Genomic DNA, 27,759 nt, shown 5'->3' with positions numbered 1-27,759 from the left:
TGGAAAGGCACAGTTCTTCATTATACATTACTATGCTTTTCCAGTCATCATATCGCTCTGAATCTTCTCTTCCATGCTGCAATACTTTTTTAATAACGTGGTACTTAGTAGCTCTCAAGGAAAAAGAAGGACAACTGACCACAATATTCAGAAATGCACAAATTCAAAAGGAAGACCTGAAATATCTTAAAAAGCTACATTTTAACGGTCCAAGCACTCTTCCCACACAGCCCCTTCACATGCAAGTCAGGCACACTGAGCTGCCCCCACTTCATTCCCACATGAACAAAGTGATGGAGAAAACCTATTACAGATTAAGCCCATTGTGGGCACTTGGCGTTGTTTGGTCAGTACACAAAAAACAATCCAGTGTACAAACCCTGGTTGTTCTTATAATCTTAGCAGACATAATGGGTGGGTAGGAAAGCTACCTGCAGCATCCATGAGAAAATAATGGGCTCACACCAAAGAGCAGATAAACTGTGGAGAAAAGGCAGAAAGCTGCTCACAACTGAACTTCAGTGCTCATTTAAAATAAGGCAAAAGAAACATCTGGTTTGCTGTCTAAGTTCCAGTTCTGTCAGAGAGACAATTCCTGGCTTCCTGGTGCAAAGGTGTGGCTTTCCCTCCCAAGATGCAGAAGAGGCAATTCTGAACAGATTCCAAAATCCTCAGAGTGCAAGACAACCTGTTATTTAAAACAACAAGATGTGTACACAGAGAACAAGGCTTTCTGGTCTCTAATTTGGAAGGTTCAATAAACTTCTCTAGAAAAACAAACAAACAAAAAAACCCCACTAATTCTGTGCAATAACCTTCCCTCTTCTCAAAACTGCACCACTGTCCACATCAAACTTTGCTGCAGATCAAAAACTGAGTTGCAGGAACACTGCTTATAACGCAACATTGTGTAGCGTTGTAAATATGTATCGATTTTTGTTTTTTAAAAATGTTGATTATAATGTGCTGCCTTGTAATCTGTGGAACTGCATACTCTAGTTATTAAAGTTAGCAAACAAGTCTGGCTGTTGAAAGTCATTTCCCTCAGTAAACAATGACTCAGTGTGGACTGTATAATGTAGAAGTTATTAGTTACTGTTAGTGAGTTTAAAAAACACAACTTGCAACACTATACAAAGACATATTTCAAAAGGGAAAATAGTTTTCCTCCTACTTCTACGGTTCCAGCTACACTGTTTCAGTGGAATTTAATTTTCTAAAAAGCTAAACAGATCACTATCTCCTCATTATATAAGTGGACATTGACTTAACGGGACCCTTCAGCCATGAACAATAAGCACAGTGAAAGAGCTGAGTTTATCCTCTTTTCTGTTCTCAGTTTGTCATTATAACGCTGAAGTAAAGATGATTCTTCCTTGGACAGGAATATCCCATCTAGACCAGGCAGCAGGTGGTAATGAAAACAGACGTCAAGACGACCATAAAGTATTGAGGATATGGTAATGAAGAAAAAAACGCAATTGTAAGCTCAGCAAAATCCTCTGACAAACGCTGTTCTCTTGTTGAATTACAGCTCCTTCAATAATCCTCCTCTTCATTAGTAAAATGGACAAATACACCTGGTGATTGTCAGCTGGCATAAGGCACCACAGATCACTCTAACTAATGAAATGCAAGCTCAGCTGCTAAGACACAAAGGTTTCCCTGAAGTCTTAAAACCACTACAAAGACTGTTCTCCAGCTGGGGGTATGTGCTGTCTCAAAGATGGGGACATCATTTCTGTATTACGTTCTGTAAGGGTGAGATCCCTGGTCAGATATAAGAACACCACAAGGAAATACGGAGTCAAACATCCATGGCGAGCTTTTACCAGAGAAAGAAATTATTGAAATCGTAATTGAAAGGCAGGGCCTTTTAAAGCAGCTGTAGCTTGTAAGGTCCAGTCTGCATCCACACAGCAGGCTGAACACTATCACAATTCGGGTTTTGTCCATGTGCATCTTTTTGCCTAGCCAGGATTTTAGAAAGCTCTTTTATGGAGAGAGGAAAAAACCCATATTAGTCTGGGGAAGCAGGGACAGAATTGGTTTTTGTCATTCACAGACTATCTATTTCCTGGCAAAAATCAGAACACATCATGACATACCATTCTTTGACATTACCCATTTGGTAACGAAACTTTCCAATAACTGCAGGCTGCTATAGGGTTCAGCTCCAGCACCTTTCTGCCCAGCAGGCACACACGGCAGCACTCCAAAAGTACTGCCAAATGCTAAAAATCTATGTCCATTTATTATCAGCCGCTGAACTGAATTACAGGAAGGGCGGTGGCCAGGCTGGACCGAGGTCAACGTACCGGTTAAAGGGCTGCAAGTGTCCCCATGAAGAACAGCTAGTTGGTCATTCACATGTGACTGAGTGCTTTCCTAAAGAAAAAAGCTGCCAGGGAAGCCATCCATGCATGCACGAATGCCATGGGAGTTCTACATACTAACCTTTAGCGCCTTCCAGTACAGGAATTTAATATAGGACAGACTACACTTAAGATATATATTAGACAAGGTACTGGCCCTGCTGCTCCTTATTGTATTGAAGAGTATTTAAGTAATGCAGGGCAGCGCTTTAAGGAACACTGGACCTTCCACCCCCACAGCACATGACTCAGTTGCAACAAATTACTTCAGATTTGTCCACTCAGAACCTTTTGCCATAACAAACTTTGTTAGTGTTTCACATTTAATTACACTGCTTGCTTACATCTTTATTAATGCTTTCTGGGAAAGGGCTGGCCACCCACCCCACAATGCATCAACAGGGAGTGAAGTATGCAGAGGAGGCACAACATACACTGCAGGATGTTTTCCAGCAGAAAGATGGTTCAATCCAGACAGATGCACAGCAAAACTGGTTCCCTCCAGGCAGAAAAATAAGCACGTTACAATCTCCCAGAAAGACAACCCATGCAAACCTCATCCACTAGAAAAGATGACAGAAGCTTAGATGGATGGTTTCTATCGAAGTCAGGGATAGTAATACTAGTCAAAGCCAACCACATCACTCACAGTTGGTTATAAAGCAGGATATAACAGAGTAAAACCCCTGACGGAAGACAAACACATGCTATAATTGCAATCACTTTACACCAGTACAAAGCGCTGCTGCTACCAGAGCAATCCCCACCTGATCCCAGCCATTTCTTCCTGTGCCATCGTATCCTTTGTGCAGGTGGAGACGCTCATGTGCTCACACAATGAGCTGGAATAATGCTACAGACAATTTACCTGTTTGTTTTGCCTACTCAGTTTTAACTTGGATCAGTTCTGAAAAGTTAACCACATTTGGCTGTCACCAATACAGGTAAGCCAAAGCACAACACAAACAGATTTCCCCACAGCAACATTTTAAAAACATATAAATATGCCTTTATATACAGTCCTTTAGCTTGTATGAAAGTGATTTAGTTACATTTGCATCACGTACAGAGGGCAGCATGACATACCATCCTTAGGAAAACCTGCTGTGCTTCAAGTTCTCTCTACCTCCTTTTCTGCAGTGCCAGTAACACATTATTTTCCCAAATATAAATTTGTCTTTCAGAAGGCATTAGTTATTTGAAAGCACCCTGTGAACGGTCCTCACCCGCGACTCCTTCAAACTGGGAGGCAAAGTCCTCCGGGCCCAGTGATCCTCACCATTTTGCGTGCTGGAACTATTTGAAAGCGCCAGGTGAGAGCACAGGGAGGGGGCAATGAGCTGCAGCGCCCAGGCGCTACGGTTCACACATCACTCGGTGACGGCGGCCAGATGCTGCAGGTCGTTCCTCCTGCATTTGGTGCGGACTGTTTGGTTTGACAAATATATAATTTCTCATTTAGATATTTTAAATTCTGGAGATTTATCGTAAATCACAAGTTTCTTTGCTATTAGCTATGCGAAAGAGAACAGAAATTGCACACGCTGGATCTTGAGTCACATGTGATCTCTCACTCCCTTAGTATATTATGAATCAGACTTTCTTTTTTAAAAAAGATCTACCCTTTATGTCATGATAAACTCGGATAGCATGCGTGCACTCTAGCACTCCATTGGTCCCTGCCAGGCAGAATAGAAGACAAGACTTATAATTACACAGCCCCTCCCCTAAAACACTGGATTATATCCAGTATTAAAACTGAAAATCCTTGAGAGTTTTGACAGTGGTTGCCATACCAGGGCCTACCGTAAAAATTAAGAATTCATTAGTTCCATGAGCCTTAGGCAGTTTCTAAAAGAGTTTTGAAAAGGTGCTGACAACTGGTAATTGTCTACTGCCCCAAAAGGAGATGAAAGAAAAATGCCTTTCTTCCCAAGTACTCTAAGATGTGGCTCTGCTTTCACGGCTTGTCCCACCAACCAAGCACATTTTCCCATTTGTCACTTTCTAAAACCAGGCAGCTGCCATCCACAGGTAGTTTTGAAAAAGCAACAGCCACAAAAAGAATAAATACAAGAATGAACTCTGTATTGTATCTCAGGACAATTTTTCTTCTGTAATCCTCCCACACGTGAGGATGCAGATCAAGCCAGCTCACTTGGAAAGTTCAAGTTACTAGAATGAGATGTCCATTCAGCAAAGAGTCAGATTCCTTCCATACATCACCGTCACTTAGAGCAATTAACTCCAGGTTTATTGGAAAAGGGGAAAACTAGCACAGAAACCAGCACAACAGATAGCGACCCTTGAATCTTAGTAGGGATGCAGACCTGTGGTCTAACCTGGAGAATTTATGGTGTTTGACCACATTTCCACCTATAAGAGAGGACTAAAAATACCGAGGTTTGTCATTAAGTGTTTTCTCGGAACCTGCACAAGCACTGGCAAAGAATTATTATTCCAATACACATATAAGTGCTATCCACAGCACGACATACCACCATGAAGCACAAACCACTGTGAAAACACAGAAAACAAGTTGGGTATGTACAAGAAAGCCATTCTTCAGAAGAAGAAGGCAGGACCTCCGTGACACGGCCACGTTTCAGCTCAGGAGCAGAGTTTCTCTCGCCCCCACGCCCAGCCGCGCCCTTTCTCGTTCCGGCTCCGGCTCCTCACCCGGCGGGATTCACCCCGTCCCGGACAGGAGGTCGTTGCATGCGGGATACAACCAGGGAAGCGTTACCAGAGTGTATTTAGTAACGTTACGGAAGGGGAGGGACTGCTCCGGGCTGCCGGGGACATGCCGTGCAGCCGCCAGGATGCCGGCTGCTGTGAAAGGGTCATTTGTTTCTACCCTGGAAATTTTGAGAGTTTCCGGGAAGGTCGCTGACTCCAGGGGAATGGCCGAGCCGCGGCTGTCCGCCCTCCCCGGGCCGCCGTCCCCGGCTCCCCTCTGCACCTCCCGGCGCAGCCCCCGAGCCGGCAGCGTGTTCCCGGGCAAGCCGCGGCCATGTGGCCGAGCCCCGGAGCCTTTGGGCGAGCACGGGCCGGCGGATGGTGGCCACGGGTCACCCCTCCCTCGGGCTGCAGCCGGCTCTGCCCCGGCCACGCCGCTGCGCCCCCCGCTCCGCACCCCGCTCACCTGCGCTCCGCGCCCCCCGGCGACGCGCCACTCGGGGCCCTGCGGCGACTCGGCGACCGGCTCGGCAGCGACTGCCCGCGGGAGCCCGCGCCGCGCCGCTAGTGAGCATGTCCGAGCACCGGGCATGCGGAGTGCGGGCGGCGAGGCCGCGGCTCTGCCTCCGCCCTCACCTGCCGTCAGCTCGGCAGGGCGGGCTGCGGGGCACGGCGGCTCTCCCGAAACCCCCCCGGGCCGCCCGCTTCGGCACCGGGTCCCGCAGAACCGTGACCCCTCCGGGTCCCCTCCGCCCGTCCCGGAGCCGGGAACCCGCTCGCACTGATTACATTGTTCGGGACAACAGCATCCTGCTGATAAGCTGCTCTACCAAATCGGTTCGCGTTCCTGTTGCTTAAAATTCCAGGCGCACCTGTCTCCTCCAGGCAAACAACAGATAAACCTCGGACACTCGTGATAATTTTACCATCCCTTCCCCACCGACGCCCGTTTGTGGGAATCACTCAAAGTGTATCTTTCTGAAAAGGACGAAGGGTGAAATTCAACTCTGGAGCGATTCCCCAAAGGCAGAGTGAACTCAGGGAACCATCCACTCTGTGCAACACCCAGCATCGGAGTTCGTCTCATGTGAAATACCAGAGGCAGCCTCACCAGGATCCACAGGAAATTCTGCATATGATTTAATCTTATAATAACAGACTGAAACAGTAAAGCTCTGCACTTTCCACTCCTGCAGCAAAGTATCTTCAACTATAAGCTTTGGTTTGTATTAAAACACAGGACATGAGAAACTACTTTTCTCTGGCCATTCCTGCAGTACAACTTGACAAACAGAGACTGCTGTTCTCAAAGTAGCAAATTACAGTTTTATGGACTGTTAATGAGTATTCAAAACTTTTCAGAAAGCTGAATGAATGGCTTTTCTCCCTCTGATGTCTCCCCCAGGATCCTGGCACATGCTATTCGGGATGAGGTTTAAAGGAACAGTTCCCTCTGGGAAAGACAATTCAGTCCAGGCAGTGTCCTCTACTGTCACTGCAAATAAGTCAGTAACATCCCTAAACCATTTACAGGAAACCAAAGAACACTAGAACTGCCACTATCTCCTCCTGACAAGGCAGACCTCTCAGGTTTTCTGAAGCAAAATTACCTAACTGTTGTATAATCAACACAGTAAATGTCTTCACTAATTTTCAGATCGAGTTTCAGATTACTTACTAGAAAGACAATGCTAGGAAACTGGAGCAACATGCACAGATGTGCACTTCAGAACACGATGGCTCTGCCCAGAGCAATCTGCTCCCAGAACTGAAGATACATTAAACAGTTTATAAGTACATAGGACAGAGAGAGATAAATTCGAGTTACATTTAGGTACATTTAAGGATTAGGAAGATTTTTAAAAGTTTTTTACACAGTTCCTTCTCTTTAGACTCTTTTACTTAGCAAGTATACAAATGCAGTTCGAGAATATTCTGAAGCAAAGAATGGCCATTCCTTCCAAGTACTGAAAACTGAAATTATTCTAAGAGTACTGTGTCTTTTTTAACTATCTATATCTACCATGTCAAATCAGAAATAATCAGCTGATGGATATTCCATTTGCTAACATACAAACCCTGAACCCAGGTCAATAAAAGTCACAAGTTAACAGAATACCCAGTTCCTCAAGATATAAATAACAGTCCATTAATATGTTCCTCTACCACTGAATTTCTGATGCATGAACTTTCCTATAACATTCAGGGCATGAATTCAGCCACAACATGGGCAATCAGTATTGAAGAGGATCAAAATACTCTTCTCAAAGCTGTTTCTCTTCCGTTGTTGTTTGAAAGTGCTTCCAGAATTTGGACAGAATGAATATGGCTGGGCCAATACAGCAACTTGATGTCACGCCAACTTTGCTACACTGAAGTATTTCCACAGGAAATACATTTTAATTATTTTCTAAAGTCCCAGTCACTTAATATTAACATTCATTGCTACTAATTTTATCCTTGTGAGAGAAAACTGTTCCCAACACAGCTACCGACACTTCGATGACCAACCTGACTTGCAGAAGCCTTGTATTTTTGCACTAACATTTCTCAGTTCAGAACAATGGCCACCGAGTTGGTTATTGTGTAACTAACACTACAAGAAGGGAAAAGAGAACAATAAAGAAAACAGGCTTACAGTCTTGCGTTCTCCATTGCGACTAACCACGCGGATGATTTCTCCCGTAGGAATACATTCAATGTGCAGTTCCATTTTTCCAAGGTAAATTAGTAAATCTCTCTGTTCTTTATGGACAGTTCTGATTTCAAAGCACAATGGCAGAATTCGCTGAGTAGTCTGGGAGAAGACCTAGACTAACTGCAGTCTTTGGTTCAAAGCCCTGCTGTGAGAGGAAGAGACGAACCTCTGTATTTATACTAAGTGTAGATGTGAGCTGAAACAACAATTAAGTTCAAGACTACTTTCCACTAGTTACAATGTGTCAAGACAGTTCCAAGAAGCCTGAATTTATGTTCGTGTTTATGGCCACGAACTTTGTTGATGTTCCATTTTAGTCCCAGCGGACTTAGAAAAGTCAAGTCACTGCGGATGCTGTTCCATACGTATTAGCACGAAACAATCACACGGTAGACTTGACAAATCTACTGAGAGATTTTACATAGAAAAGATTCTTCAGCTTCACCTCCAAGACACTCGGTTTTGAGACAGAGCAACAGAAAATACTGATTGCTCCCATGGTAACTACAGGAAGTTCTTCAAATTGCTGCAGAAGTAAATCATTATTAATTGAAGGCTTAAGCAGTTAACTAATCATGAAAAAGGAAATGAACTTGCACGTTGCTGCACAAAAAATCCTGCTGTGAATTTGAAAAAAATAAGAACACTGATTTAAGTGCAATTGCAGAGCTTTGCTATAGTCATGTGATCCATTAATGCAAATATCTAGACCTACCACCCCCTAGCAGATGCAGGATCCTGCCAATGACTGGGGAAAAAAAGATCAATCTACATCTCAGGTATTTTTAGACTTGTTCTTAGGGGACGATTCCTTCTGTCTTCTTGGAATAGCCAAATTTGAATTTTCAACTCTACTACAAACCAATCCAGATGATACTACTTGTCAAAAAACCTACCTAGATGTTAAGATTTACAAGCACCTGGCAATTCAAGACCAGATACAGAGATCATCATTCTGTTCAGTAAAGGAAAAGAAATGGCCTGTCACTGCTCTGTGTTTTGTATCTGGAATTATTCTTGCACTTCCCTTAACTGTTATGTACAAGATTGTTCCAGTCCAACAATCATTTCCTTTGACCACTTACTTCCCAATATAAAATTCTACCGAAAAAGAGATTTTATCACATTCAGAAAAACTGTCATTGTCACTTCCCCAAACAAAACCACCCTGCTCAGAATAAGGAGCAATACCTAGCCTGTCTTATCTACCCTTCTTACATAGAGAAATTGCGAAGATTAGTAGTCTAAAACACAAGGGCTGTTTAACTAGAATGATTTCTGTGACACATACCAGAATTATGTACAAAAAAACTTCTGAAAATGGGCTACAAGTAATTGAGAACAAGAACAAAAACAAGAAAAGGATAAAGAAAGCAGAAAGAGGCTGAAGAAAAAAACATATGAGAACAAAATAGAAGAGGGAAGAGAGGAACATAGCGTGGGCTCTCCCAAGACCAAGCAGTATGCTGTAAAATCACAGCTACAATAAAGCTTGTATTCGATAAACAATGCTGAAACATTCCCTACTCACTGATGTCTGTGTTTGATAACTGTCAGTTTCAAACAAAGTACAGTTAACAGGTTAAAATGTTTGCTATTGTACTTTTCTTCTTTCTGCGGTGCTAGTAAATTCTTGTTTTCCGAATTCTTCCCGCACCTCTGCATTTCCTCTCACCAGTTTGCATTCCCAGATCTCATACTTCCCCACTTCACAGTTTTCCTTTAGTGAAAAAAATCCTTGGATCCTTCCAACCTGTGCTTCACATCCTCCCACACAGGTTTTTTGCTACTTTCCAGATTGCACATGTGAGATGTTCTTTTCATTGCAGAGACCTTGAAAGGGGAAGATGGCGGTTCCACTCTAATACAAGAGGTGGGATGTGCACACACAGATACATGACTTTTCTTAAGTTGAAGCAATTAAGCAGACAAGTTCACTGTAGTTCTGAGGAGATCAGTTCCCAGAGTAATTCAACGTGTAAGACATGGATCCATCAGGTGGTGAGTGCTGCTGCCTTGGCTGAACACAAACAGCAGCTTACACTGCGCTGCCGGGTACTACACAGCTCTAATGTTTGAGCTTGCGCCTGAAAAGAGAGTTGAAGATCAAAGAGAACAAGCTGTCCATGTTGATGCCTCCAAAAATCTTTTTCTCCATTCTCCTTCAGGATTGGTATAAAGAAAAATCAGGTGTAAGGAAACTAGGATATTATCTGCTTAACGCATGAGTTATAACACTAAATAATAGTGGTATTCATGTGGTGATGAGTACCAGGAACTTTCTGTGAGCTTGATATCTTGCTATTGCAAAAGAAATTGCTTCATTTCAATCACTTTTGAATAGTGAATCCCCATATCCAAGGTCAGAAAGGGCCATCGGAAATATTCCTGTTAGTAACGCAGAGTTCTCAAAAAAGGTATCGTTTCCTCTCTCAAGGAAAACCTAAATCCAGCCTTGTTCAACTGGCCTTTCCACTGCAGTATATTAATTAAGACAAGTTCATCTAAGTGTCACTTAGTGTCCAAGAGCAGAGAAGGAAGTAGTGGTAGTAGAAACAATAGTCTTTATCAGAACGTATTTTTAGGGTCTAACAAACACGCAAGACATCTTAGAAATATTTCCTGTTTACACAGAGCTGTGCTATCTGTGTGCAACGATACCCTGCACATCCTGAGGTTAGCTAGGAATCAGAAATATATGGAAGTTAAATAAGACTATACTGGACAACATTCCCTGGTGGACATATTTCCTACTTTAAAATAAATTCTGTAATAGCAGGGAATTATGAAAAGTTACCATTCAATGGAAATTCTTTGATAGCAAATTTATACTAAAACATACAAAATTTATAACACAAAAGATAATGTAGCAGATCTTTCACAAAGACAAAATAAGACATCTCAATTCACACTGTGAAAAAAGTGAAATTAGAAGAACCTGTTCTTAAAAATTAAGAAAGCAATTCAAGTGGCTTGAGCATTTTTACAAGGAAAATGTCAAAACCTCCTCAATAGGGGAGAGAGGACAGAAAATTCAAAACAGAAGTCCATTTAATACTGGATTCACTTAAATAGAAGAAAAAATAACTAAGCCTGCTTTGTCCAAAAGAAAAATAGTATTTGTCCTTGACTTTTTTTGCTGTTCAAAGCTCTATTGCATATGTTATCACTGACATATTTCTGTTCTAAAATACCATCATATCTGTGCATTAAACTTGACCAAAGTTCCTTGGGGAAACGTTACTATGTACAAAGTCATCCTTCCCACCCAAACCAATGTCTTTGTTGTCAAATTAACAGAAGCCATGTAGAACACTTCACTGCCAGGATTTATTTTAGTGGTACATGAAAAGAAGACACATGAGTATAAAAACATTTCCAGTGATTATAACATCCAATTAAAGGTGTTTTAAGAAATATAAATTTCATCAGAAATTGCATCATTTCAAGTCAAAGAAGAGTCTGAAAAGCTACCATAGGTAACAGTAGTAAACAAAAGTGCTACTGTGTGCATAATGCATAAGTGTACAGTTCTGTGCAGCATCCTACTAACACACCAGCAGATTCGATCACAGCTGCTGTGGGCGTTTTCAGTGAAGTCCTTGGTTCAAAGGATTAGTTTACAAAATGCAGCTTCTATGTCCAGTGATTGAGAGGGTTTATCAGCTCACAAAACATTAAGGATCTTGAGTTTCTCGCCCATGTAAAGCGGCTGTATGGCTCCCCCTCTGAGCTGCTCATGAACAGCAGATGCACCCTGATTAGAAGAAACTGGATCTTGGTCCACAATAAATCGCCAGCTGTGGTCTGGAATTCAAAGGCCACTGTTCTTTGAGCTCCCCACGGAATCTCCCCGCATGGAGTATGGTAATAGTTACACGAGTAAAATCAGAAACCGAGTACAACTCAAGAACTGCAAGCTCTTTGCAATGGAATACGGATTTGTCTGATGCCCTAATTGCCAGCAAAAGTCACCTATCTGAAAGATTTAGTGCAAAATAAATTCTGTAAGACTAATACAAATGTGAAAAATGTCTCTAATACTGTTCCAAATGTAATAGGAATGTACAAACTGTAAACCTTGAGGCGGTTTTAATCCATGCAATGAACACCGTGTCCTCTGAACCTGCCCTCACTACTCACGACTGGAAACAGTTCCCAACACCAAAATAAGCTGAAATGCAACTAAATAAATTCTACAGAGGCTAAGTGTTCTTAAACCCCACATATCCAACTAGTTAACCTATGTTATCATTTCCACAGTATACAAAGATGCCTGGACCCCAGAAGATTTTATACAGTGACTGATATAAGCAAATAACTGCAAAACAAATGACGTATCAAGGTGTTAACTTTCTATCTCAAAAGAATCCTGATAAAACTAAGGCTTTGAGAAAAATAGCAAAAAAAGAAGCCATTCAGTTCTGAAGCGATATTCCAGCATAAACACACCAACATCGTTTGCTTTGCTCTTCCACCTAAATCAAATTTTCTCTTTTCTATCCATAACCAACATGCCAGTGATGAGTAACTAACTTTACTTACCACACACAGTAGGGAGCTCACAGCTGTGTGTCTAGAGCACGGGAGACTTACGACTGCGCTTTTCTGGCACTGCAGTCTGGGATTCTGAGGAATGCTGGTGCCTCTTCCCATCTTTTCCAAACATCTCCATTTCCTCAAGAAACAAAACCATTTCTGAAGCTAACTACCTTTCAGGTTTTTCAAGGTACATAATGTTTCTTTTATCCTATTTCCACCCTCAAGTGCACAGGATACATTAAGGTCTAAGCACCTCTAGAAAACCAGAAATTCTGCTGACCAGTTGCTATAAATGGAAGAGATTTACAATTTTGATAGCACAGGTTCTGCCGTAAGAAAGAATCTGTTGCACTGAAATTCCCCATTTATAATACATATCGTCTCTGTATTAAGTGTAGCAATTATGTGACATGGTGGTATCAGGGAAGTACTTAAATTTGGGTTTAGCTTTCCAAATTCAATACAACAACAGAAAGCAATCTGGATTAGTACCATGATCATTAGCTCATTTTCAACAAGTGCTTCATGAACCATGGTCTGCTCACCTATGCTAAAGCATTTCTCAAATTAAGCAATTTATTTCAGAAATTGTGGGATGCTCAGTAACTCTGAGCCAGGGACTACAAGTGTTTTTATTTTACCTTTTTAAAATCAGAGGGAGAAACACAATAGGCAAATCGCTAAACTGTTTTATAAAAGAAGAATAAATTTAAAAAATCAGGAAAAATGTGGTTTACTAAATGTATCTCAATCTGGAAAAGTCAGAAATGGAAAATCCTCCAAATGGTTATCAGTAAGGCATGAAGAAAAGGGTCTACTACCAAAGGAAAAATACACATGCTCCTAAGATTTTGTTTTAATGTGACTTGTTGCCACATGTGTTTTCCAAAAGGTAATTAGGTTCTTAGGGACATGGTTTAGTGCCAGAGTCAGGTTAATGACTGGACTCAATGATCTTGAGGGTCTCTTCCAACCAAAATGATTCTATGACTTGAAAGTCAAATACAATTTTAAAACAGGATAAATAGCTATATCTAATAAATATTTTTTGAAATAACTTCATTTAAACTCAAAATTTGGAAATCAGTGACTAAGTGGCTACAGTATAGTAAATATAGTATTGTAAATAAAATATCCTCTACAAAAAAAAAAAGAAGCAATCCTAAAAATCTATTGCAGATAGCCGCTTACGTTAAATCATTGGATTAGAAATGTCTATCACCTTAAAACATACACCATTCATTAAATGCTATTTTTACGGTTCTCATCCAGTGCAAGAGAGTTTCTCTCTCCATAAGAATAAAAATATCTGTTTCCACAATAAATTATCTTCTATGAGCTTACAAAGTTTCTGAACAATCCTACCTGTCTTACTTGCACTGTCTTACTCCATCTTCTAAGAGTAAAAGCTTATAATCACTAAGACATAAAGGATCATCTGACTCCTGACTTAGGACCACTAAATGCCCTTTCTGCCTTCAGAACTCATTATGTGTTTCCAGATTGTCAGGGGTCTGCATCCAACTGTTGTCTTCCTGCGTCAGATCCTTTTCTATTAATGTTCTGTTAGGCTGAATCTAGAAAAAAGTAGTTTAAAAACAAATTAACACATTCAGAAACACTGTTGCTCTATACTATCAATACACCATTATATAAAGATGTCTTACATACTTGGTAGAAACTGAGAAAATTAGAAGTGATGCAACTATGCAGCAATTATGAACTAAAAAAACCTAGTAAAAAAACATTTAACTCATATGGAAACATTAACTGTCATGCAAAACATATGATGAGTTGTATCCACATAGAACTGACAACCATCCTGCAGAGTTTGTAGTGAATATTAAGCTCAGAGACAACAGAAATAGTGGACTCTGCAGTGTTTCTCACCAAGAAAAATATGTACAGTATCACTGAGATATACCAGCCAGCCCAGTAACTTTCATTAAGTGCATCCCCTAAGCTAACAGAGTTTCACCGTCTTCTAAAACCCTTTCATCCAACAACAATGGAGAACTTCCATTTCAATCATTCTGTAACGTATTAGAGCAGCCATGACAGCATGGAATATTACACACAAACAAAATTATTTTGGCAAAAAGTGCTTGTTTAGAAGCAGCAATGCTCGGTCACTTCAGCTGGCCTGTGTGGGTTAAGTCACCCTTTCAGAAGTTAGGCAAAGAAGCCTGTTAAACAAATAACTTGAGTTCCAGCTGTCTTGTCTTTCCCAAATTCAAATGGCTAAGTATACAGGAAGCACTTCTGTGCAGATCCACCACAGAATAAGGCACAAAGAACTCACAATCTGTCAGAAACTTGGCAGCATTTGAGTTCTCATCTTTACAGAAACTAGGCACCTAACTGACAGAGCCTGACATTCCAAAAATGAAAGCTGAGAGAGATAAACCTGTCTTATTTCATTACAACATGTTGCAAAAGTGGCTACTCAGAGTCTTTTAGCACATCAGCAAATTATTTTACGGGATGTTAGCCAGAACGTATCCTTTTTGCAATTACTTCTGTGGCCACTTGCCCTAGGATTAACACAGCTGCACACACTTACATTCAGATGCATGTGAAAGCAAAAGAAATAAAAATCACATAAACATAAATCAAAGCTTCCAAATACATTACCTGAAAAGGCTGGCTGATACCAACTATTGACTGCAAATTTTTGCTGTAATAACAAAGCAAAAATTCTCCTCCCATATCAGGTATTTCTGCAGCACTCATGTAAACCTGTCAGCACAAATAAAAATAGGCAATGGGCAATTTCCTGGCCGGTATTTAGCCTTAGATGGAGTTTAGCACCCGCTTTGGGCTGCATTCCCAAGCAACCCGACTCCAAGAAGCCCTGGGCCCGGCGTGCCAGGGGGCCGTTACCAGCCTCACACCGTCCTGGGACATCACCAGGACGCTCCCCAACCTGGTGCACCCAACAGACTACTACTCACTGCTGATCTTTCAGACAGACGGGGAGGAAGCTGCATCCTGCAGTCTGAGGGGACTGAAAAAAGATTTCAAGGCCTTGGGACGGATGGTAAAAGAGTCTGGGGCTCAAGTGATTTTCTCTTCCCTCCTCCCAGTTTTGGGTAATGATACGGGAGGGAATAGAAAAATTCAGTCTGTAAACAATTGGCTACAGGACTGGTGCTACAGGCAGGGCTTTGGGTTCTTTGAAAACGGCTAGTTTTACAAGACATCAGTCCAAACAGTGATACGTGGGAAAGGTTTATCTCGCAGGGGCAAAAGGATTCTGGGAGAGGAATTAGCAGGCCTCATTTGGAGAGCTTTAAACTAGACTCAAAGCGGGATGGGGCTGTAGCTGGGCTTGCATCAGTAGGGCATCACTCTAGAGTTCATGAAGGCTGGGAGGCCTCCCATATCCCTGGGGTGAAATCGGTGTGCTCAGCTCGCTCTCTGAAATGCCTGCACACCAATGCGTGCAGCATGGGGAATAAGCAGGAAGAGTTAGAAACCTGTGTTAGGGCAGGAGATTATGACCTAGTGGCAATTACGGAGACATGGTGGGACAGCACACGTGACTGGAATGTGGTCATGGGTGGCTATGTCCTTTTCAGGAAAGACAGGCCAGCCAGGCGAGGTGGTGGAGTTGTTCTTTATGTGAGAGAGCAACTACAATGTATTGAGCATTGTTCAGGCACGGATGAGGAGCGAGTTGAGAGTCTGTGGGTGAAAATTAAGGAGCAGGCTGGCAAGGGCTGGCAAGCCACTCCTCCCAGCTTCGTGTCATCAGCAAACTTGCTGATAGTACACTCTATTCCCTCTTCCAAATGATTGATTAATATATTGAATAATATAGGCCCCAGTACTGACCCTTGAGGCACTGCACTAGATACAGCCTCCAACTAGACTCTGCCCCAGATTAGAAAGAAATATAGTTGGCTTACTTGTTTACTGTCTTCGTTAGAAGAAACTTCATCATCTTCTACCCAAGCATACGTAACATAGTCGTTCGCATGCCTGAAAGCCACCTGCAAAGAAAGACACAAACTATCAGCCTTCTGAAGGCAACAAAAATCACACTACATGGAAAACTGAAAGCTGTGAGAGAGATGTTTACTACTTCACTGAAGTAACTAAAACACTTCATTTTTACAATCAAAACACTGTGGGGGCACGCACAAATAATTTGGTTTTTTTTTTTTTTTAATTTAAAGAGCTTAAAACCGCTCACATGCTACGCAACCAAACTGTCAGCAGCAGAAACTAATGTGAGGCAAGGATACACAACTATATCAAAGAGTTTTGCACCAGCAAGAATCATGATGTCCTATGGCAGAAGACTATCAGCTACCCCCTCCAGTCATATTCACCATCTTTGTTAAAGAGCCTTGAGGCAGTAATGTTACCTTGAAGAGTCCAATCCAGTCCCAAGCGCTGCTTTGGAATTCAGGCACTGCAGAATAGCTGATTAGAACATCATGTTCCGTGCTCCACTCACCCTCCGGATGCAGCGTGACCAAAGGATTTGACACAAGAGGCTTCAACTAGGCAAAAAACCAGAATTTAAAGTAAGTCAAGCCTGCCATTCTTTCATTTATTCTTTCCAAGTTATTCTCTGCCACACCTGCTGCATGATTTTTAACTGTATGGAAATAACATGAAAACAATTTGCTGCCTTCACTATAAACAGAATGAAACACAAGGCTTATGACTTTCTGTAAAGCAAGACTTAGTAAACTTTTTCTTAACATAACTGGGACAGCACCTCAAGCCCAAAAGTTCCTGTAACAGGTTTGTGATCACTGATGCCATAGCTCATGTGACTGATATAGTTATTCAAAGTAACAGAAATCGTCTGTTCTTCTTCAGAGAATTCGCCTTCTTTTGCTGCATGCTTGCAGAGATTTTTCACTCTCCAAAGAATTCTATCAGTCCACGCTGGCTTTCTTTTCTTCTCACTGCAAAAGTGTAAGATAGAAGTGAAATGAGAAGAAAAACAGTTGCCAAAAGCTAAGAATACTGTGCAAAATCTACTCAAAGTTGAAAGACTGTCAGATACATATTAATAGAAGAAGGTGATCACATCCAGGCTTCATTTTACAACTCTGTTCAATATGTTTTACAACCAAGGTTTCCTTAATTTGAACTCAACTCCATTTACCACAAAAAAGTTTCACAGGTTTCTCAAAGAGGAGTAAAATGAAGGGGAGAAGGGAATTTCAATGGGTTAGTTGGCTTCATACAGGAAATGATACTTTCTCCTAAAACGCTCTATAAAAACATGCAAGAACACTGAGATAATACAGCAACTGCCTCAAAAACCAAATGTATAGTTATTCTGAGAAAAGGGGCACAAAGTTAAGCAAGACATAGGAAAAATTCCATAATCAAGAAAGCTGTGCCTGCAACTGTGCTGAACATCAAACTGTCATCAGAGTTTCATTTTATACCATATCAATAACAACAGAAGACATGAGCCTTTTCTAGTTCTCTCTGTAGTGGAAGGAAGACTTAAGAGCAACAGTCTGCCACAGCATCCTTACAGCTAAACAAAGGGAGTGTGGTCTGGATGACCGGGCAGTGAGCTGGACTGTGAACTGGCTGAGGGGAAGAAGCCAGAGAGTTGTGGTCAATGGGGCAGAGTCAAGTTGGAGGCCTGTGTCTAGTGCAGTGCCTCAGGGGGCAGTACTGGGGCCTGTATTATTCAATATATTCATCAATGATTTGGATGAGGGAATACAGTGTACTATCAGCAAGTTTGCTGATGACACCAAGCTGGGAGGAGTGGCTGACACGCCAGAAGGTTGTGCTGCCATCCAGAGACCTGGGCAGGCTGGAGAGTTGGGCAGGGAAAAATGTAATGAAATATAACAAGGGCAAGTGTAGAGTCTTGCATCTGGGTAGGAACAACCCCAGGTTCTAGTGTAAGTTGGGGAATGACCTATTGGAGAGCAGCGTAGGGGAAAGGGACCTCGGGGTCCTGGTGGACAGCAGGATGACCATGAGCCAGCACTGGGCCCTTGTGGCCAGGAAGGCCAATGGCATCCTGGGGTGGGTTAGAAGGGGGTGGTCAGTAGGTCAGAGAGGTTCTCCTTCCCTTCTACTCTGCCCTGGTGAGACCACACCTGGAATATTGTGTCCAGTTGTGGCCCCTCAGTTCCAGCAGGACAGGGAACTGCTGGAGAGAGTCCAGCACAGGGCAAAGATGATGAAGGGAGTGGAGCATCTCCCGTGTGAGGAAAGGCTGAGGGAGCAAGAAACTTCTTTTCAGTAATGGTGACAGACACTGGACCAGGCTGCCCAGGGGGGTTGTGGAGTCTCCTACTCTGGAGACATTCAAAACCCACCTGGACACCTCCCTGTGTAACCTCATCTAGGTGTTCCTGCTCCGGCAGGGGGAATGGACTAGATGATCTCTCGAGGTCCCTTCCAATCCCTGACATTCTGTGATTCTGTGTAACTCTCTATATGGATGTATTCTTTCAGATTGAAATGGAGAAAAGATCATACCCTATGGAAGAGGAATTAGAATGGACTGAATTGAATTATAAAAGTTAATGAGCAGGATGTGTAAGGAAAACTGTCAGTTTAATAAATTTGATTATCAAAATCATCATAAACTGGAAATGCCATTTAGTTCAATATTCAAGGTACTTTTGGTTTACCCTTTCCCATATCCAAGTCTGATGCATCTTTAATAAGGTGGAAAGATTTTAAATGACTAAAGGGCTGTATCCCACTTACTCCAGTAATTATATAAACCGACAGAAATCTTTATGAGCTGCCATATGTCTGCTCTGCTGTGCAAGAAAATACCAAAAGAACAGCTTGAGTTAATACACTCACTATTTTAGAGAAAACGGCATATTAGATGGGAAACAAAACCTCAAAATCCACACTGAGAAAGTATCAGAGATAACAAAATACCATGTGCATCATATAAAGCACACTTTTCAAGGGTGCTTGCCTTGAGGTCTACCGATGACCCTGCATCCAACCAAAATACTTCTGCTAGCTTTAACAACAACAGAATGCTCACAGTATGTGTAAGCATACTTTTTGTCCTTTAAAGGAGCCAGTACAGACTCTTAGGCTAAGAATAATTCTTACCATGTCTAGGTTTGGATTATTATAAGTATTTTTTGTTAGCTGGGTTTATTGCTGGTCCCAATTTATGTCTTCACACTCATGTAGGGAGCAAAATGTCTTTGGATCCACATGCATAAACAAATGAATATGAAGTGCAACAGCAGAGCAGATAACACTACAGCTTTCAGACAGGTTCAGAAAATCCCTGAAGAAAATCAGTTGTCATCTGATTTTCAAATATTTCACAAAAATCAAATCAAAAGCTCAGCAGGAGCATTGTTTTGATTCTGAAATATTTACAAATCTATGAAATCCAGAAAGTTTTCTTCTTACTTAAACCAAAACAGGGACTTCTGTTCTCTGGAAGTAAAAAAAAAGGTCAATACAAAGGCCCTGTTTGGACAAGAACTTATCCATCTGTCAAAACATAAGACTAACACTTAACAACAAATTTGTAGTATCAGATAAAAACTTTGGAAACTTAAGCTACTCCATTTTCAACATAAAATAATTTATAAAGACACATTTACATTTATTTTCAAATACCAGCAGTATCAAACAGAAGGCTTAAACAAAGAAGGAAAACAAAAATTGCAATTACTTTTTTCCTTTTGCTCATTTCTGGGAACCAATGGGCACTTGTAGTATTACAAAACAAAATAAGAAGTGACTTAAACAAGCGCTGGTTTATTCTGTTAATCTAGTCTTTCCAAAAAGAAAGCTGGGCTGTTTCACTACTTCCCCCATGCAGTCTGCAGACTGAGGCTTCTTCAGTCAGAAATATTCATTTATTCAGATGTGACAACTGAATGAGTCTAATGGAATAGTGCAACAGCCCCAGTTAACTGGTAAATTCAGGAAATTCAGGTTTGCTTACTAAAGCGATATTTAATCAAGCACTGCATTCACTCTAATGTTCCGTGTCTAAACTCCTCTTGTTATGCTTTTACCTTGTATCATACACATCTGAATAAAGGTCAAACTTGTAGGTGGGTTTAAACTGCAGAGGACCCTCTATGAATTCCTGAAGAAATGCTTCCTCCTTTTTTGCCATGTTTAACTGCAGAAATTAAAAAAAAAAAAATCTTTTAAAGATTATATTTAAAAATCAGAATGTAAAGAGTAATTGGGAAAGGAGCTGAGAAAGCATCTTCGAGTAGAATTTCACATCTTGGTCAGTACAACATACTTGGAAAGGTAAATGCAGAAGTGCCTCTTTGTTATTGCCAGAAATCCTGACATGATCAGTTTAAAAGTTTTGTACCAATTTACTCAAAGCAAATTCCATAATAAGTTCCTCTTAAAAATCATTCTTGGGAGAAATAAAAAGGAGGAGAAATTACAGCACGGAACAATTCACAAGCCATGAAGCTCAAAGAAAGCTTCAGTCAAACATGAGAATTGCAAATGAGTAAGAAACTAAACAAAAGCAGAAAATGTTGGCAATTATTTGGGGCTTATGACTGAGAAGTGAGAGACTGAACAGCTGGATCTGCTCCTCTTCATGACTACTCTGAATTTGTGTTCTTTAACAGGAATGAGAAACTCAAGAGGTAATGGTAACTACTGTTGTATTTGTATGCATTAAAAACAAAATAAAACAAACCAACTAAAAAAAAAACCCCAAACAGATTAAGACAACATACCTGGTCCTTTTCCCACAAGAGATTGTAACGTTTGTTATTTATTGATTCTCGGACAAAATGAATCCCATAATCTGCTATTCGGAAATTCAGATCTCCAAACCAGAAGAGAACACTTAAAAAAAAAAAAAGGACTTAAAATAGTATATTAAGTCCCTTACATTCTTATGTTTGCCCATTACTGCCTGGGTATTAACTTATCCTGAGTCTGCTAATGACTTACATCTCTATTATAGACACATCTAAAATTAAATTTAACAGTAGATAAAGTAATTGACAAAATTCATGACCTATGCACCAACTGGTTACGTTAATCCACTAACTCAGAGCTCTGGTTTAGGGCCTTAGCAAAGCAGCGATACATATTGGGTGTTCTATCAATGTTTTTTTCAACCCATATTTAGACTCCAGCACATGAAAACAATGGAACATACAAATGATTCCTTCAGAATTAAGGAACCAAAGCTGTGCAGTACGTATGCTAACAAATTTAACGTAATTTAAGACTGGAAGAGAATAGTCTTGCAAAATAGACCTCAATCTTTCAGGTTATCTTTTTCTCCCAGGATTCTGGGTCAAGGGTGAAAAGAGATTTAAAATAAAAACAATGGATGAAAACACCAAAACTCTTCAGTGCACGACTTTACCATATAACAGATAAAAACAATACAGACAGAATACGGTCTGAACAACTCACTCATGATCCAAGGTACTTGGAATATTCTCTCCTTCAAACTGCATTTCCAGAATTTTCTCAAAGTCATCCACTCGCTGTTCTGCGTTCTCCATGTGAGCAGGCAAGTGGCAGTTCATGAAACACATTGTATGACCATAGAGGGACATGCGAACAGTGACTCCTCCTTTGTTCCCCTGGTACCGAAGATTAACAACATTTTCTAAAGTTACATTTCCAGTCAACACCTGCAAATGTAACTATTACCACCATCTATACATTTTAAATATTGCTGTTTAGATTTAAATGAATACAATTTCTTCCTATGTAAGCTGTTGTATAGCAGCAAATAAGCTGGTAAAATTATGGTCTGTGCTGCACACTTGCATGCAAGGTTCAAACAAATGAATCTCACTGTCCGTTTATTAATTTTTAAGTAAACCATATATCCTCTCTCCCACCATGAAACCACTGAGAGGCACCCACCACCAAGGCAGAAGTAACCAGGGCGACTGAGTCTCAGATCCTTCCTTACCCAGTATCCGTAGAGGCCTGTGCGCGTGTACTGGGTGTGAACGTCCCGTATGAAGGGAAGGTGGACGTGCTTCACAAAGATCAGCAGCAGTAACCCCTGCATGCGAACGGACGAGAGCTGGAAAAGAGACGAAAGACAGAATGGTCACTGCCTGTGCTGATTTTGACCTGGCCTGACAGTCCCTTCTTATTAGTTCTTATTACTAGAGCTAATCAAGTCCTGCTGAAAACCATTAGGTGGCAGCATCCATTCATTAGCTCATCCGAAGTGCCACATTTATAAATTAGAATTCAAAATCAACCATGCATACCACTAGGAATTCTTTCTGTCTGTATACAGGGCCTGAATGTCAGCCCACAGCCAGATTTTGAATGTTTATCAGCAATAACTTACACAAGAATGAACGATGTTTTTTTTTTTTCTTTTCATAATTCCCAATGGGTCCTTTGTTTTATTTAATTACAGTTAAAGGAATGGCACAACTACTAAGTCTGATTAGCAAAAAGATAACGCAATCCTTGCAGAAAAATCACTCTGAAATAATGCTCGATTTGAAAAAAACAATAAAACACTCAAAAGGCTTGTAATATCTCTTTATTAGAGAAATTCAGGATATCTTGCTGATAGTACACTCTATTGCTCACCTACCTCCTCTTCAAGATCCAGGGCCTCAAACCTATTACGGAGGGGCACTTGGGAAAGCAAAGCAGGTAGGGAGGGGAGCTGCCCACGGCCCGAACTGGAAATAGCTTCCAACCCTCATCATCTTTTCTGTCCCCTACCTCTGCCCAACAGCGACAGGGCAGGGGCTGTCTCCCACATATACCCACTAAAATTCTCTTTTACATATTTGCAATTTCTTTTCACCTGCAAACAAGTCGGGGCGGGGGGTGGGAAAACTTACCAAGCTTAATGAATATCATTGCCATTGTTTTGGATATTTCTAGTGAAAGCGGGTATTTAGGCAGCCTGCATTAGAAGCATCATGATACAGTTGCCAATATTGCACAAAGCTGGGAAAGACATTTTCCTTCACTGTTGTAACACTTAAGACATATAAACAATTACCTTGATATATCCCAAGGGAGCCAATACACTCATGAAAAAAATGCTCCATGGATCATCAAATGCCAAGTCAGACAGAAAGTTTGTGATTCTGGAGTTCACCTCCTGTAAGCTGAATACATCAAGATTACTCACATTGTATCACTTGGTTTTGACAGAATTCATATAACCTTTTCAGAGCACAGACTACAACATCCTAACAAATCTCTCTCAGCATAAGTGAGAAGTTTCTTGCCGTTCAGTTTCTCACTTACAAGTAGTTTAACCCATCCACAGATCTAACACATCTATCACTGAGAAAAAGCAAAGTTAAAGGAGCTTAGATACACCTGATGAGAGAGTTTAAGACAATGTTAGATTCAAGATATGTTATGACAAATAACCTGACTGTCAGGTCTTTGAATTTCAGGAAAGTCTGGAAAACATGACAGCAGATTATTATTACGGCCATTATGAAGACTCTAGTCTTCACCTTCTGTTAGCAATAATGTTAAACCACCTCTTAGGCAGTGATTCCCATAGCACAGTCCTCCGAAAACAGACAGAAAGCTGTTGAGACTTGGCGGTTTCGCAATTAACTTACAAATCAAGTTCTGTAATATATACTTACCCTATAACATACATGTCCATAGTTGGTCCCACTGAATTGAGCTGAAGTAAACTACTGACATCAGGAGGTGGAGAAGCTGTGCCCACATTCCAGGTAACTATGTGTAGTCTACAAAGAAACAAAAATCACACAAAATCAATGCTAAAGTTGAAATACGAAGAGGTAACCAACCCTAAGAACATCCAATTTCCCCGCAGTTATTCCTGCCTACAGAAAACAAAGATTTTCTGTCAGTTTCATGAATCAGAAATCTATTTATTAACTAGCATTAAAAAAATCCCCAAAAACTGAAAAAAACCCACACATGCATACACAAAACAAATCAACTACATGGAACAAAACCTGAATTCTTGCCACTTATCCTTCAGCTTTTTCCCCCAGATAAGGAAAGCTTCATCTAGAGTACGAGACACTTCTTCATGAATCTCATCATCCGAGCTGATGTCCTCTACACAAGCCATGAGCTGGGCTACTCGTTGGCGGAGTTGCAAGCGGCCACTGGACCCTGTGCTGCTGAAACTTGCCGAACGGCTGCGGAAGTTGTGCAGGTTTTCTAAATCGTTTAGGGAGACGGCTGCCGAATCTTGAAATGCATCTTCGCTACTGAAGGATGCCATTTGCTCAAAAGAAATAACTACACTCTGAAGGACCAGCCCATTAAAATCCTAAGTATAAAAGAAACAGATGGCTAAGGGTCTTCTAGATCAAGTTTTCACTGGTGTGAAACTCAGCATTGCTTCTAATGCCAAAGGACAAATGTAGATGCAGCAACGCTGAAAAAAACTGTAGCATTACCACCACGCTCATGGGATTGTTACAAAACCTGCAATTACATCCTACCTCACACAGTGAATTGTTTCTTCATAGTAGATTTAATGTGGTTAATTCTATAAGCTCAAGATTTAAAAGAATTTATTGTTGATTTGAATCAATCATGTGCCTCCACCTGTGGGCTAGTAAAAATATAATCTCCAGCTCCCAAACATACAAATACACAGTTCTGACCAAAGACAAGCAAAGCTACTGCAACATTTACATGCCACAGGACCTGTCTATTGTTTTTTTTATAAGACGGTAATTTCAATATCAGAGCTTCTAAAAACAGGTTCACTTTATCACCAGTCTTGTTACATGTCAGACATACTTAAAAAACAGTAAGATGTTAATTTTCAATCTATCTTAAAGTCCTATAAGGACCCTATAAACAATGGCAGTTAAGATGTGAATCCAAACACCCCCATTATCAGGGCCAATAAAATATGTGCTCAAGGTGACACACAAGGTATGTGGAAGAGCTGGAAAGTGGTCTTGCATACCAGAGTAATTCAATGATCCATAATTTCTCTCATCAATAGCTTATCTTTGTAAGACCACATTGAAGTCAGCTAAAAGCTATTCTACAGCAAATTTCCAGGAGGGAGGACAAAAAAAGAAAGGTATGCATGCTGTAGGTCTAATTTTGCCATCAGAGACGTGTCACTTGGGAAGCCTCTCCAGTTACAAATTTCATAAGACAATTGTATGATTAAACGAAACTGAAATAATATTGAAGTCACCAGTCATTACTAACAGAAATTAAATTCCCCAAATACCCAGTATCCACACTACTAATAAACCAGGAAAGCCTGCAGTGACAGAACTGACGCTAAAAGAAAAAAACACTTGTAAAAATTAAGAATATCCTAATAATTCAGTTTCATTGTAGGTTGTGGCTATGTCTGCAGGAAAAAGCTTACTAATGAGGAATGTACATGCACCTGCCAAGCAAATAATCCACAGCATTGTGCAGCCCCAGAGGTTTACTGATGCTCCCAATATCCCCCAAGGCCACACTAGGAGCGGTGATCAGAGCAACATCAACTTCCATCTGATTTCACGAAGCCTTCACCAAAGGGAGGACGATTCTGCTCCAACTGTCTGTGAACTCTCAGTACCACTGGAGTACAGTTGCAAGGGCGCATTCTGCAAAAACATTCCTAAACACCAGCAAACTACTAAAGACATTACTTAGTGTCACTGATCCCTAAAATGATTCAATAGCAGAGAATTTTATACTGTTTATAATACTGCATTAAGATGACTTTTAAGATCTTTGAGCTCACGTTTGGCTTTTTTCTAATTTTTCCTGTTATAGACAACTACTCAACCACCCTTTAAGTAGATTTCTCTAGTGAACCGAGCCCACAGGGTGTGACATTGCAACCTATTGCCACACAAGACACAACGTGAAGATGCAACGTCAAAACACAACATCAAAACATCATAACAGCAGAAGCCAGACATTTATCTAAGTTTCTTCCTCCACCCGACATGTGGGGAGTTTGAGGCACTAGACACATTAATAGCAAGCACAGTAGGTCTTGCCCTCATTAACCGTAAGTAGGTCTCTGGAAAGCCCCAAGGACCCAAACAATACTCAATAAGCCTCCCTGAAACGCCTCCAGTCCCGACGCTCGCAAATCAGAAAATCAGCTTTTCTTCTCTATTCCATACGACTACGTAACATCGCCAATTAGTATAACTCCCTGTTAATAAGCAGAAACACAAATCGCGCTAATTCTGAGCTAATTACGTAACGCCTTAGCTACTTTTCTCCCCTCCTCACAAAAGCCGCCCTCAGACCCGCGCCTCACGCCGGGGCCGCCCCTGACCGCTCACCTCAGCTCCCTCACGTCCGGCTCCACAGCCTCCATTTCCTCACCGCCGCCACCAGAGTTGCAGTCAGGGACGGCGGAGGGGACAGTGACGAGAAGAGCGGAGGGGACAGCGGAGGGGACAGCAGAACACCCGGGCTCGCCGGGCCCAGCCCGCGGCCTCCTCCACTCCCCTCAGCAGCGACCCGCCCGCTGCCGGCAGCGCGTCGCTCCCATTGGCCAGCGTGACGGGGGCGGGAAGGGGCGGCGGGAGGAGGGCACCCCCTGGCGGGCGGAGGACCGCGGCGCGGCTGCCAGCACCAAAGCGGCGTTTGCACCCCCGGGGATGCACCGCGACCCCCCCCGCAAGCACCCAAAACAGATGAGACGGAGGCGTGAAGCTCTGTCTAGTATTTTATTAGATTTCGTTTCCAATATGCCTGTATTGGAAGATTTAGGAGACAAAAAAGGCACAAACTCACATTTAAAGAAACAACGAGATAATCTAACCCATTCTACAAAGTGTGTGTTGCCAAAGGAAAAAGAGCACAATGAACCGATCAGAACGTGTCGGGGAGGCCCAGCGGGGATGAACCCAGAGAGGTGCAAGTGCGGGAGGGGGCGAGCAGCCCCACCAGCAAACCGGCCTGACCCGGGATGCGGCGAGGTCCCTGCCCCGGGACCCCCAAACCCACCCAGCGCAGGTGGGTAAAGGGGTCCCAACACAACCATGGCCCCAGAACAGACACAGCCCAGCGAGAACCCCCCCAGGAGGCAGCAGGTCAAGGGGTTCTTGCCAAAACCGATGCAAGATACAGCATGGTAATGCTGCCTGATGTTTGCTACGCTCACTAGCAGGAACCAAGCATCGAGACTGGAAAGGTCTTTATAGGATTTGTCTCTCCCAAGGCTGAGGGATGCTTTCACTTTGGATTAAATTGGAAGGAAAGAAAGCTAGGGGGAGGGGAGGGAAGTATTCAGGCCAGAGTTCCTGTGTTTTGTTTTGTTTTTCCCAGTTTTTCCCACTAATCAGGAAAGCTTTGTGTAAAAGCTCTTAACTCTGAAATCAGTGGATCAAAAAAAAGGATTGCTGGGTGGAATGTTACAATCTGCTTCCATAGCGATTAGTGTCATCAGACAGAAAGCCTCTTGGATAACACAAACTGAAAGAACAAGTGTGCTACGTGTATTCTCGGGTTGTCCTCAAGTGTAAGAATCCCTCAAAACGTAACCGACAAACATGAACAGAA

General features: G+C 41.7%; 2 protein-coding genes across 6 annotated transcripts in view; both read right to left on the bottom strand.

Moving 5' to 3' along the window:
• MYO1C (myosin IC) overlaps positions 1-12,426 on the bottom strand; it is a 56,178-nt gene extending 43,752 nt beyond the window's left edge. The window contains exon 1 of the mRNA XM_080356981.1: positions 12,298-12,426. Coding sequence (XP_080213107.1) covers positions 12,298-12,408 — 111 coding nt within the window. The 5' untranslated portion in view covers positions 12,409-12,426. The remainder of the gene's footprint in view (positions 1-12,297) is intronic.
• A 19-nt stretch (positions 12,427-12,445) lies between these two features.
• Positions 12,446-26,731, bottom strand: INPP5K (inositol polyphosphate-5-phosphatase K). 5 transcript variants are annotated; one of them, XM_080356982.1, is made up of 14 exons: positions 26,535-26,731; positions 25,634-25,852; positions 24,219-24,541; positions 23,877-23,984; positions 23,270-23,396; positions 22,202-22,318; positions 21,691-21,863; positions 20,997-21,108; positions 20,301-20,410; positions 17,027-17,219; positions 16,668-16,805; positions 16,206-16,289; positions 14,929-15,033; positions 13,745-13,871 (listed from the first exon to the last, which is right to left on the bottom strand). In XM_080356982.1, the coding sequence occupies exons 3-14, from the start codon at positions 24,491-24,493 to the stop codon at positions 13,773-13,775; spliced, it is 1,641 nt and encodes a 546-aa protein (XP_080213108.1). In that variant the 5' UTR covers positions 24,494-24,541; positions 25,634-25,852; positions 26,535-26,731; the 3' UTR covers positions 13,745-13,772. The 5 variants fall into 5 exon arrangements, with proteins under 5 accessions (XP_080213111.1, XP_080213112.1, XP_080213108.1 ...); XM_080356983.1 differs by having other exon boundaries at positions 23,270-23,378; XM_080356984.1 differs by lacking the exon at positions 14,929-15,033 and having other exon boundaries at positions 13,767-13,871.
• Between the last annotated feature and the right edge of the window lie 1,028 nt (positions 26,732-27,759).

Source organism: Nesoenas mayeri (assembly GCF_963082525.1).
Source record: "Nesoenas mayeri genome assembly, chromosome: 20".
Classification (NCBI taxonomy): Eukaryota; Metazoa; Chordata; class Aves; order Columbiformes; family Columbidae; genus Nesoenas; species Nesoenas mayeri.
The sequence above is the reverse complement of the archived record's forward strand: the minus strand, read 5'-3'. Positions and strand labels throughout refer to the sequence as shown.

Excerpts from the sequence above, each read along its gene's own strand:
- INPP5K (XM_080356982.1), bottom strand. The coding sequence starts at position 24,493 with ATGGCATCCTTCAGTAGCGAAGATGCATTTCAAGATTCGGCAGCCGTC. Across the intron at positions 16,806-17,026 it reads CAGGAACTTTTGGGCTTGAG|TTGAAGCCTCTTGTGTCAAA; the intron begins GTGCTGTCCCAG and ends TTTTTTGCCTAG. Across the intron at positions 15,034-16,205 it reads CTAACGAAGACAGTAAACAA|GTTTACATGAGTGCTGCAGA; the intron begins GTAAGCCAACTA and ends TTGTGCTGACAG.